General features: G+C 33.0%; 2 protein-coding genes across 2 annotated transcripts; one reads left to right on the top strand and one right to left on the bottom strand.

The window, feature by feature from the left end:
• Nucleotides 1-1,648: 1,648 nt before the first annotated feature.
• Nucleotides 1,649-9,559, top strand: LOC142610350 (COP9 signalosome complex subunit 2). Its single transcript, XM_075782154.1, has 11 exons — nucleotides 1,649-1,862; nucleotides 2,677-2,769; nucleotides 4,841-4,919; nucleotides 5,707-5,947; nucleotides 6,120-6,194; nucleotides 6,275-6,409; nucleotides 7,551-7,738; nucleotides 8,042-8,110; nucleotides 8,244-8,334; nucleotides 8,448-8,582; nucleotides 9,224-9,559. The coding sequence occupies exons 1-11, from the start codon at nucleotides 1,853-1,855 to the stop codon at nucleotides 9,425-9,427; spliced, it is 1,320 nt and encodes a 439-aa protein (XP_075638269.1). The 5' UTR covers nucleotides 1,649-1,852; the 3' UTR covers nucleotides 9,428-9,559.
• LOC142610352 (uncharacterized) lies at nucleotides 9,510-12,711 on the bottom strand. The gene is made up of 6 exons (XM_075782156.1): nucleotides 12,426-12,711; nucleotides 10,723-10,815; nucleotides 10,515-10,613; nucleotides 10,345-10,386; nucleotides 10,029-10,260; nucleotides 9,510-9,916 (listed from the first exon to the last, which is right to left on the bottom strand). Exons 1-6 carry the CDS (start codon nucleotides 12,546-12,548, stop codon nucleotides 9,696-9,698), a joined length of 810 nt encoding a protein of 269 aa, XP_075638271.1. The 5' UTR covers nucleotides 12,549-12,711; the 3' UTR covers nucleotides 9,510-9,695.
• Nucleotides 12,712-13,138: the final 427 nt, after the last annotated feature.

Here is a 13,138-nt window from a genome sequence, read left to right as displayed (position 1 = left end):
CAACTCTTCTTGAGGAATATATCATATTATATATCATATTATATATTGGGTCTGTTTGGATAGAATTTATTGTTGAAAATTGAAAACTGAAAACTGAAAATACTGTAGCAAAATAATTTTAAAATGTGTGAATAGTACCGCGGGACCCATTTTTAATGAAAAAGTGGCTGAAAAGTGAAATTTGTGGGTCCGTGAACAGTGCACGAATGCACTGTTCACGGAAGACAAGTCAACATCTGCGGCTGAAAAAAAAAAAAAAAAAAAAGGCTTGAAACGCAAAACGCAAAACGCAGCCCCCTTTTCAGTTGAATCCAAACACATTCATTATATAATAAATGCTAGGCTTAAAAGGCATGATTATATTAAGTGGCTACTCTTATTAATTAGTAAATTAATTATATATTTTTTGTTAGTATATATTAATAATTAACAATTTTCTAATTTAGATAAAACCTTATCATTTAAATTTCAAAAAAAATTAAATTCTATTCAAAATAAAAGATTATTATAAAAAATTTCGAAACTTAAATCTCAAAAAATAACTCATGTTTTCTTTCTTAAAAAAAAAATAAATAAAAAAACCTCACGTTTTGACTAAGGAATAAGATTTAACACTAATTTAAAACAAATTTAAATTCTATTCAAACTAAAATATATTATCAAAAAGTTTTAAACTTAAATCTTGCACGACTCACGTTTTTGTTTTTTGTTTTTTCCTCAAGTTGTATGATTTAACAATAATATTAAAACAAATTAAAATTTATTCAAACTAAAAGTCAATTATAAAAAATACTTAAAATTAAATCCCACACAACTCACGTTTATGTTTTTTTTTTTCCTCAAGTTGCATCTTCTAAAATTAATATTTTATTAAGATATTAAGTTACAAAGCTCTTGACTAAGGGATAAGATTCAAAATCCAACTTAACACTTATGTTTTAATCTAATAAATTGAATTTGCGTGTAGGATATTATGGCAAAGAAAGTTTACTATATAAACTATAAAGAAGCAAAATAATGGACACCCATTTAAGTTCTTGGTTCTCTTATGTAAGTTTTTATTTTCTCAATTTTTGAAATCTTTTATATATGTTTTGATTTTTGGTTTTAGTTATTTTATTTAATTTGTGAGTGTGTTGATTTTTTTTAATTAGACTATCACTAGCAAAAAATCGGTATTAAAGAACGGGTTTGGCTTAACTCTAATACTTTTTTAACTGGAGATCTTATTTTGTTTTAAATATCCAATGACAAGTGGTAGTAGATTTTAATTTTCACCTTTTATTTAGTTAATGGTCAAATTTTTTATATATAATTTTTATTTCGAGAATCTAATAGAAGAGTAGTCCTATTTTTTAGGCAATGTTTTAGTGAAAGTTAAAATTGTACTTTTGTTGGATTGTCCTTTAGTTTTGTTTTTACTTAAATTTAGAAGTGTATGAGCATTTTTTTTTTTTTTGAGAAAGTATAAGCATTTTTAAATAATAAAAAAAATTCTCAAATAGAGGAAGCCCGTTAAATAATAATTGAGATAAGTATAGAATGAGATGCCATTAATGTGTCCCAAAATTAAAATCATTAAACTAGAGGGTTGTTTTTGTACTTTCCCTTTTCTTTTTTAAACATAGCAACAAGTAACCCCCGGCCCAAACCCGAAACCCGTGCATTTATTTATAAATGAATGAAAGCCGGCGAATGGCAATGGCATCGTACCACCGGATTGTTGTTGAGTCTCATTCATTCTCACCCTACGCCTTGTGATTTCTGAAGGAGTTTGTTTCAGGTGTTTCTTCTTCACCAAGAAAGAATCAACTAAGCCCTAAATTACTAATTTATTACCATCCATCCAACAATGGCTTCCGGTGAGTTACTTTTCATATTCCATTGCTCTGTTTAGTTCAACAATTAACATTTTTTAGGTTTTTTTTTTTTTTTTTTTTGGGTACTTAAATAAACAAACCAAACGGAGAACAAAGTTATCATGGGTTTCTGTGTGTCGTGCTTTCTAGTACGACAATTTTTAATTTTTGAGAGAACAAAAAAAAAAAAAAACTTATATTTCAATGTGTCTGTGTGTTTATGGATATTGTTTGATTTTGTAAAACCTCAATTTAGTGATGAAAAATATTGAAAATTTTAATTCTAATGAGAGTTTGCACTTTTATTTATTTATTTTTTGTTATATAAATGGAGGATGATTTCTATAGCATCTAAAATAAGTGTACTTTAATCCTATTGAAATTGTAGAGTCGGACTAATTTGAAGTCTATGTCACATTTTTTTGTTTGTTGGGTTGTGGCGTTTGGATTTTGAACCTATAAGGAGGAGTGGCTCAGTGAGTGCAACTTTCAGATTGTTTTGTTTTTAGGTCTACAATGGTTAGTTTCCAAGGGTGGGTTAGAAAGAAAAAAGGGTTTCAATGCTTTTTTAGTACCACCCACACCTAGGCTAGATAACATCTTTAAGGTTTGATATTATATTTGTTATTGTTTTAGGCCATATATATATATATACACACTCTTGATTTGCAAAATTTGCAGTCACTTGTATCTCTCTCTCTCTCTCTCTCTTCATTTGTTGCTTTTTAAAAAAAAATTATTTTATTATTCAATTGAAAAGAAGAATTCCAATTTAGAGAAAATTGTATGATGGATTTGTTGTTCTTTAACTGTGTAGATGCAGACATGGAGGATTACGGATTTGAGTACTCGGAGGAGGAGCAAGAGGAGCAAGATGTTGACATTGAGAATCAATACTACAATGCCAAAGGTACTTCCAGTTGAAATTTTCTACTTTTTTTTTTTGTTGTTCTGACGAACTTTCAGATATTTGGAAAAGCTGATGAGGTTTTGGAATTTTACTTGCAGTTGTAAGATATTAATTATGTCTTGCTAGGAGCTGCTTAATGTTTGTAATCAATGTATAGAAGCCTGAGCTGCATAGCATGTTTACACTAATGTCATGTTAAACAAGTTTTATAAAAGCTGTAGGCTTACCAGTTTAATTCTTTAAAAAATTAGAGGTCAAGGTAGGGTTCAAGTGTTAGCCTAGTGGTAATGGCATCCTTTGTGGTGCTGCATGTCTCTGGCTCAAATCCTCCCTCCCCCTCCCACACTATCTACCTATCAAAATAAATAAATAACTAAATAGAGGGAAAGGTCTACAAAAACCAAGTATCAAATAATTATTTGTAAAACATGGGACAATTTATGGGGCTGATCAATATTATTTTACCATAATGTCTTTCATGGATTATTGATACATGATAGTTGTTGAATTCATGAGGCTATTTCTAAGAATATGAAAAATGCTTTGAGAGACGCATTAGAATTAGAATGTGCATCTCAATATGATTCCTTAAAAAATTTACCTGGAAAAGGGTTTTCTTTTTGGAATATCAGAAATCTTTTTCCACGTGTTGATTTTGAGAAATTGTTTGAAAAATAAGGCCATGCTCCTTTGCAAATTGTTGCCATTTTAACTTCATGCATTCTAAAAATTAGTTTGTTTTCCATGATCGACCTGTATTTGAGAACCTGAACCCCTTAGATATGCTGCTGGTTTGACAACATTTTACGTCTTAATTTTTTCTTTTGGTGGCACTGATGAACATCATGGCAAAAGATAGCAGTCATTTTTTTTTTTTGTTGATAAATAACGAAATTTCATTAAACAAAAGTCCCAGGTACACCGGGAGTGTACATGGAAAGGGTTACATTAAGATCGAAAATTACAGGAAAAAGATAGCAGCCATTAGGATTCTAAGTGAAAGAAAAGAGATGCTGATAGTAATGAGCCATTTGGGATTTCTTTTGGTCAAGCCCCCAACCCATCTATAAGATCTATACAATCAGCTAGTCCAATGTAGACTGAAGGATGAAGGTGAATTGGGTTTAAGAACTATTGAGGGCTGGGATAGGACTGCCATATGTGATATGACATTATGGAATGTAGAACTACCTAGAAGCTTTTCAACAAAGTACTCCTTGGCTTGCATCTTAGAAGTTTCTCATTTAACATTTTATTTTGTTAAGTTACTTTGTTTCAAAAGACATCATATGCAGTGGGATAAAGAATTGCATGATCTATAGTATGGGAAAGTCCAAAGCCACTTATTTAATTGCAGGAAAATAAAATTGGAAGCTTCTTTTTCTCCCCTTGTTGGTAAGGGTTATATAAATAGACAAATTGGACTGTGTTTGATGATTTATATGATGAACAAGGCCAACTTTATTTTCCTTGGACCACTTTCCGTTTCTTTTTTACCCTTTTAAGGAACAGAAGAAACGGGGTGGGGGGAGGGGTCAAGGTTGGTCTTGACAGGGCAATGTATAAATATCACTGCTATAATGTATCAATTATGAAAATTGTAATGCCTTAGATTTAATTGGAAATTGATTGAGCGTGTATTGTGTGGGTGTGTTCTAAGTCCACATCGGGCATATATTAGGTTGATCTGAGCTTTATTAACAATTACAAGGAGTCTCAATTGTGACTATATTAGTCCATTTGGGGTATAGGATAAATGTGGCTAGCGCGTTTCCATAGGTCATTACCATTGGTAAAAATAATCAGTTAAAAAATTGAAAGTAATTGACTTTTAGGAATTTGCTTACAATTAATACACAGGCCTTGTTGGACTGAAATACGTATTTTAGGCTTTACTGGTACCCTTTAGGGAAAATTAGATGTTATTTGTATCTTTCCTTTTTTTAAAGATTAATTACATAATATCCTCTTTGGGTGATGAGATGGATCAATTATTGTCTCATATTGTCACTGTTTATTTCTGTATAAATATTTTTCATCCCTTTTTTTTTTGTTCTGTATTTTTCTGTAGGATTGGTTGAAACTGATCCAGAAGGTGCATTGGCTGGTTTTGGTGAGGTAGTAGGCATGGAAGCGGAGAAGGCAGAGTGGTTAGCATCTTAAAATTTGAAATTTCTGGTGCTTAATGAACAGAAATATGACTCGGGAATAGAAGAATTCCGCAATTTTTTTTGTTCTTTTTTATGATACCTTTTCTGTAATTTCAGTTCTGGTGTCTATGGTCACAAAAGAATTGAAAATTTATTCCAGTGTATATAATCAGAAAAAAAATTCTTCATTTAACAAAATGTTGTCTGTTTTTCTCTAATTATGTGTAATTCAAGATGCTTTAAGAAATATGGTACACTTGCATGGTTTTATTTGATACAAATGTGGTTTTCTCTTCTTCTTTTTTAAGTTGGGGAGGGGAGGGGGGTGATTCCATATATTTGAATGGATACCTATCCCAAAAAAAATAAAGAAAAGAGAATGGATTGCACTTCAGAATGACTGAAGTTACATTAAGATGTGCTTAAAAACCTTGTTTATTTTGGTTAATATATTCCCATAAACTTTTTACTTTAGGCTTAATTAGCCAGAGCTTAGAGTCAATATTATCCTTTTCTTTTGGTGGCTTGTAGGTATACATTTTATCTTTTTTCCTGATAACCTTTGTTGCAAACTTGCAATATTCACATAACTAAAGTTATTTTACTGATATAAATTTCTGCATCTTGCTTTCCTTAAGATGCTGCTTTCTATACTTGTAAACCCTTTGTCTGTATTGTTTGCAGCGCACTTGCCCCTATAATTAAATTTACCTGAAAACTTTAATAATTATTTCTGGATTAGGCAATCGTTACCTGTTTTTAACAGTTTCCATGTCTGTTTTTTCAGGGGATTTAAAGCTTTAAAACAAACTGTCAAGCTTTATTATCGGTTAGGGAAGTATGCAGAAATGATGCAAGCCTATCGGGAAATGTTGACTTACATTAAATCAGCAGTGACACGAAATTATAGCGAAAAATGTATAAATAACATCATGGACTTCATTTCTGGGTCAGCTAGTCAAAATTCTGGGCTTCTGCAAGAGTTCTATCAAACCACTCTGAAGGCCCTTGAAGAGGCAAAAAATGAGGTTAGAGGTCATCTTATCCTCTTCCACAGTGACTTTCTTGCTATATGTTTAAGTTTTGAATATGTTACTCACATGCTGTGCTTAATTTTGAGGAAGTGCTTCTTGTAGAGCTTCCCTTTATCAATGAAATTTGACAGTACTTTGTAAAAAAACTTATTCTTATGCTGTGCAGAGACTCTGGTTTAAAACAAATCTCAAGCTTTGTAAGATTTGGTTTGACATGGGTGAATATGGGCGAATGAATAAGGTATTGGGCTGGTTCTGGGTTTATACTTCTACTTCCTCTTAATATATACCAAGATGCAACTTATAATATCTTGGACACAGATTTTGAAGGAACTTCACAAATCTTGTCGAAAAGAAGATGGCACAGATGACCACAAGAAAGGAACCCAGCTTTTGGAGGTATATGCGATAGAGATCCAAATGTACACTGAGACCAAGAATAACAAAAAACTCAAGGTCAGGGTTCTGAAGTTATACTTGACCTTTTGCTTGTCTTCATCAAGATTGTCTACCTTTTCTTCAGTCATTTTCTTGACCATGCCTTTCAACCATCTTTAAGAATTTGCCAGTTGAATTTATGCTGGACTTTCTTCACGTAACAGAACTTTCTTCATGTATAGTCAACCATTTTCTGTTTTCATGTAGCATAACTTTAACTATAGCATAATTAAATCAAATCTAGGATTAGAAGTGCTAGCTATTTGCAAGGTTTAACTGCTTTTGAAGGGTATGTTTGGAACAAAGGGAGATGGAGGGAGGAGAGGAGAAGAGAGTAACGGAGAAGGTGGATGGAATATACTAAAATTTAGTACATGCTATTCATCTTCCATTCACCTCCACGCTCCCCCCACCCCCCCCCCCCCCCCCCATCTCTCTATCCAAACATAGGGAAAATCTGAAATATGTTAAATAGATAAGATTTGTAGTGGTTGGATTTGATTTTGGCATTTTATATTGCAAACTTACCTTTATATTTTGGACTCAAATGAGGAGAGCTAGAATTGATTGCTGCTCATAATTGGCATTTGCTTCTCTATATTTCACATGCATTTGCACTATTGTTTATCTTTTTAATTCAGTACTGTAATGAAAGTGGTAGTTAGAGTAGAACGATTATGCTGTTTGGGTATTTAGCAAGTAGCATGATGATTCAACAAAAGAAAAGAAAAGAAAAGAAAAGAAAAGAAAAAGTAATGTGATGAATGTTGGAGCATAGGCCTTATGTCAATTTTATGATTTTTTTTTTCTTTTCCTTTTCTAGATTTCACTTACTATTTTTCGATTCTAATTCTTTAGGGGACACTTTTCTGTACTTTCTGTATGCTTAAGTTTTCATCTTTCTAGTAACTTTTTCATACTATTAACTGTAAAACAACATCCCAAGGGTAGCACAATTGGCTTGGCACCATGCCTCATGAAGCAGAGGCCACTAGCTTGAATCTCCCCTCCCCCCTCCTCCTTGGGCCAAACTATATATATATATATACATGCACACACACAGAGCTTTGAGTCCCCTTTGAAGTTGATGTTTCTTTTTTTGTAATGCTTTGTTTATGTTTTGTTGACTGGAGCTTCATTGGACATGAACTAATTGCAGCAACTATACCAGCAAGCACTAATGATTAAATCAGCAATACCTCATCCAAGGATAATGGGAATAATTCATGAATGTGGGGGGAAAATGCACATGGCAGAGCGCCAGTGGGCAGAAGCAGCTACAGATTTTTTTGAAGCTTTCAAAAATTATGATGAAGCTGGAAATCAGCGGCGTATCCAATGCTTGAAGTGCGTAGCAGACTTTTGTCCTTGATTCCAAACATCGTTCTTTTTTTCATAAGAAATAATTATGCATTTTAATATATTCAGTCAAGCTTTTTTATAGATATCTAATGCTTTTATGTCTTGAAGATAATTGTTTGTCTTTAAAGATTGATGTGCTGCCCAAGTGGTGACTGTTTGAGAGTATACTTTTTGAAGAATTAGATACCTGCATCTTCCTCTCTATAAACCTACTTAGAAATAAAATGGTCTAGTCATCTTTATCCTTTGTATTTCACATTCTTACATTATTCCTGTTTAATTTGTCAGATATCTCGTTCTTGCCAATATGCTGATGGAGTCTGAAGTTAATCCCTTTGATGGGCAGGAGGCTAAGCCGTATGTCCTCTATGTGACTTCTAAATTCAATCTACTTAATCTTCTTTTCTCATCTAATCTTGGTTGGTGGTTGGGTGGGTTGGGCTTGTTTCTATTCTTCTCTCCATTTGGCCAAATAATTGCTGCTTTACAGATACAAAAATGACCCTGAAATTTTAGCTATGACAAATCTAATAGCAGCCTATCAACGGAATGAAATATTGGAGTTTGAGAAAATCCTGAAGGTAAGAATATGCTCATCATATTTTGCTAGCACATATGCTTAAAATTTATAATATTCCTTTTATACTTCTCTTGTTCTCACCTAAGTGGATGTGTGGCAAATGTTGATGTCCAGAGCAACAGAAGAACAATTATGGACGATCCATTTATCCGAAATTATATTGAGGATCTCTTAAAAAATATTAGAACTCAAGTCTTGCTCAAGCTCATCAAACCTTATACAAGAATCAGGATCCCATTCATATCCAAGGTAGCTATTCACTTCTTGGCGTTCTATTTTTTTGTTTTTCAGTTTGTTTGTTCTTTGCTTTGGTTGTTTTTATTTTTTTATTTTTTTATATATAGATAAAAATCTTGTTACCCATATCATTTGGATTACTGCTCTAAGTAGGTTGTACCAGTAAGCTTTGAAGTATTTCTGACTCAGTAGATGCAGGCAGTAATATTTTAATGAACTTGGCATCTTTCTAAAGGTGCCAATGCAGCAGGATTGTTTTGACCCAAGCAAAATCATTTATGAACTCCCTTGGTAAATTGATTGTTAGGTCAAATTAGATATGAGCTCATAAGAAACTGAAGCAAAGCATCTTATCAATAAGAGATTGAAAGGGGAAATGCTGATATGCATGCCACTGATAATTGTGTAATACTGGATGCTGCTTAGTCTTTGCTTGATGCTAACTTGTATCGTTGATCACAGTGGAATGAGTGATGTCTCTCTCTCTTCTCTTGACCCTGTGTGTGTGTTACATGATCAATATTGACATATATCCATCTCAACATAATCTGCTTCTGTTTATCTTTTCCTGTTCTTTCTTTTTGGTCATTTAAATCAGCTTCTATCCCATCATTAATGCGGATTTTGAGATGATTATGTATTGTTAAATTCAGGAGCTAAATGTGCCTGAGCAAGATGTTGAGCAGCTGTTGGTGTCACTAATATTGGATAACCGAATCCATGGGCACATTGATCAAGTGAACCGGCTGCTAGAGCGCTGGGACAGGTCAAAGGGAACAAAGAAGTATACTGCTGTGGACAAATGGAACACACAGCTTAAGTCTCTCTATCAAACTATCAACAATAGAGTGAGTTAGGATTTGTGTTTATACCCTTATTTGGTGTTTTTGTCATTTTTAAGTTGAGATCAACGTTATTCTCCACCAGTGTAAGGCAGTCTAGGAAAATACAATTTTCAATTATTATTACATTTTATCCTTAATATGTTTATATGAGTGAAAGATACATGTCAAGAGGGCAAATCCATACCAAAGACAAGGAAATTTTCTAATACATAAACCAATCTGGATCATTCATTTGAGCCAAACTGGTGGAAAGAGACCTATGTCTTCATATCCGAAATTATCAGGCTGAGGCATCATCGGCAACTTCAAGTTCCCTATTGTTTGTGTTAATTGCACTCTTTTCATGGTTGTGGATCTTACACGCTTCTTCTGCATTTTTCTCCTCAAATTCCACTTTTGCTTCTCCATTTTCCATTTCATGCTTGTTTTCCACAGCACAATTATTATTACATTGGAGGATTTCTGCTGTCCAACTTTGCAACTGCTTGATAGCAACCTCATCTGTTAATAACACCCAAAATCAGCCAGGGAGCCAAAGTTTATCTACTATAGGTTTTAGTCCGTTAGAATACATGTGTATAAAACGTGAGGGAGAGGGATCAGAATAAACCACCTAATCTTGGGACCGTATGGCCTTGAGGATGCCTTATGATGAGAGGGTTGTCAAAAGCGGTAGCAAGATCCTCAGAAGGCAGTTTCAACCAATCCTTGGCTCCAATGAAGTGGACAGATTTGACCTTGATGGGGTCTTTGTAGGCAACCTCACATATGCTTGGGTCTCTGAACTTTGCCCCAGATATTGATACGAATAGTTTCATGGGTGGATGATCTTTCAACACCTTTCCCTGATTTCCCACTTATGGTTTCAATACGCTATCTTGACTATGAGTAATCATATTAACGACACGCAGAGACTTAAGTAGACTTACTTGTGCCTGGTAGCCCAGCAGAAGGGCTGACAGTGTTGCACCCTGAATAAAGGAACAAATATGAGTCATATTTGACTCTGGACAGTGTTATTTTGGACCATAATTTTTTTTAAGGCTTATAAATTTGTGATCTTCGGCTTTATATTGTCATTACAGGGTTGGATACATACCTGAGAGAAGCCAAGAAAACCATCAAAAGGACCTTTGGTTGTGATGTATTCACACAAGTAAGAAATGCATTCTTCCAAGTTGGTGTACTCTGTGAAGTCCTGGTTAACACAGTTTCAACATGTTTCTTATGAATCAAATCTAATCTTTTTATCTTGCAAATATACCGTTCTCATTTCCTCTGATTAGAAAAAAGTAGAGAGATTTTACCTTGTCATACTGGAACCACTCAAAATAAGGTGGTGGGAAGATGCCTTCAATGTCTGATTTTCCTCCTGCGGGAAAAATACCATCTGGGAAATCCTGTAGTGGTAAATAAAATTCCTTAATGTTGATTTCATTTTATATTAATATCCAAATTAATGTTTAAAACTTCCTATAAGTACTGTTTCCCCAAAAACCTAGAATTACTCCTATTGATGGTACCGCTCCTCAACTCTGATGATTTAGGGCATGGTTTCATTTTTAGCACTCAAATGTTAAAATGTGCTTTAACACGCCCTTCTAACTTCTAAGTTTGAGATTGTTTCTAAATTGATCTCTTGATTTTCAAAACTTATAAATTAAAATTCATAACAACTATTACAATGATGTAAATGTGCTTCTTCCATTATAATCCATCATATTTTTATTGTTAACTTGCCTAAAAGAGAGTCATGTGGATTAATGACAAAATTTTAATAGATTTTGATGGAAAGGACCCGTCAATATTTTTGTAAAATTCAAATATGTAATATATATATATATATATATATATATATATATATATATATATATATATATAAAATACAATTAGATGGTAAAAATTCGAATTTTTTAATAACAAATTAACAATTAGAACTTCCATATAGGAAACGTTGACTTTATTATTAGGTATTGTTCTTTAGGTTCTCTTCTTAAGATTTTGTCATTTAAGAAATAACACTTAAAGTACTGTACTTATGTCTTGCTATATATATATATATATATATATATATATATGATGGTATTTGAATCTATTTTTTGGTTTAGAAAATAATTCAAAATAAGGTCATATATATTCTAATAAAAAAAAACTAGTTTGTAGTTTGATTATTTCAACTGCATTTTTCATAGAAAGCTAAAATTTAAAGTTTTAGTGTTTTCACATGCCTCAAAATTAGTTTTAAATTTGGCATTTTCAGATATATTGTCCTATCAAAAATTAGTTCCTGAATCAATTTAAAAAAAAAAAAAACTAGAAATAATATAAAACCAGTTTAATTTAGTTTGACTGGTTTTATATTTGATTAAGCTTATACCATAATTAAACTAATTATGTGATTTGCCAAACACTTTTTTTCTTTAAATGAATAAATATTATAACTTCATGTGACCCATAATTCATATACTAATTATGTGATTTGACAAACACTTCCTTTTTTTCCCCTTTAATTAAATAGAAAAATAGTGCAACTTGATGTGACCCATATATAATTCATACATGTGATTTGCATGAGGTTGAATCTACAATATATATCCTTCACCATGACTGGGCAGGTAGGTGTCCTATGATTTTAACCAGTAGTTTGCACTATGCACTCGAAAGGTAGATGCTGACGAAGAAAATGTGTGAAATGTAAGTAGCACAGGTCTGGTTCATCAAATGACTTAGCACTGATGCTGATACTTCATACTTCATAGTAGTGATTAATGGTACAAAGTCTTTTTTGAGAGAGCCTATATTAGATTGTGAGAGGCTGAATACACACACCCGATAAACATAATACTTGTTCATCCCATATCACATGTTTAAGGAACAAGACAACTTGCACATGTGGCAAAAGAAAAATTCTTTTTAATCAAATAAATAGTAATAATTCACATAGGAGCAAGTGAAAAAAGAATGGAAATCATGTAATATAAAAGAGAGAGTGAGTTTGATCATCACGTACCATGTCAAATTGAGCAAATATAGAAGGATCCCATTTGCTAATTTGCTTTTTCAGAAAACTCCCACTGGTCCTAAATCCATGGAGGCATAGTATCTTCATCTTCTTCTCTTTTGTGCCTTCCATGTTTCTCTCTCTCTGTCTCACCCACTCAACCTGGCAACAATGGAGAGCAAAGAGTGTCCTATCTGGCTTTTTCTAAGGGGAACCTCATTCTTAATCCTACCTACTACAAAATTTAAGACGCTGAACTACCATCGCTGGTTTGGTTGGTAGTCCCACGTGCACCAAACCAAATAAGAGCAGCAGGTTGAATATATCTCTTAACTAGCAATGGCCCGTGTGATGCATAATTAATGCTATAATCTGCCATATGAGATGGTTAATAAAATGTTCAAAATATTTTTAAGTAATAAAATGAAATAATGTTGTGATAACATGAAGATATTTTTGTTAAATTAATGATGTACTACAAAATTAAGGGCATGAAGAACTTAGATTATAAAGTACATGTTATAAAATTATAAATTAGTTATTGTGGTGGGCCTTTTTGAGATGGTGGGCTGGGCTTCCTCTTGCTAGGGTAAGGCCAAAGGTTCTGGGTTGGAGAGTCGAGACCGGTCTGATTGCAACTCACCTCAAACCGGCTTGTGCACAAACTAAGGCCCCTTTGTTGAGGACTTTGGTCACATACTCATGACAGATGAAACTATTAC

Source organism: Castanea sativa, chromosome 9, assembly GCF_040712315.1.
Source record: "Castanea sativa cultivar Marrone di Chiusa Pesio chromosome 9, ASM4071231v1".
Lineage (NCBI taxonomy): Eukaryota > Viridiplantae > Streptophyta > Magnoliopsida > Fagales > Fagaceae > Castanea > Castanea sativa.
The sequence above is the reverse complement of the archived record's forward strand: the minus strand, read 5'-3'. Positions and strand labels throughout refer to the sequence as shown.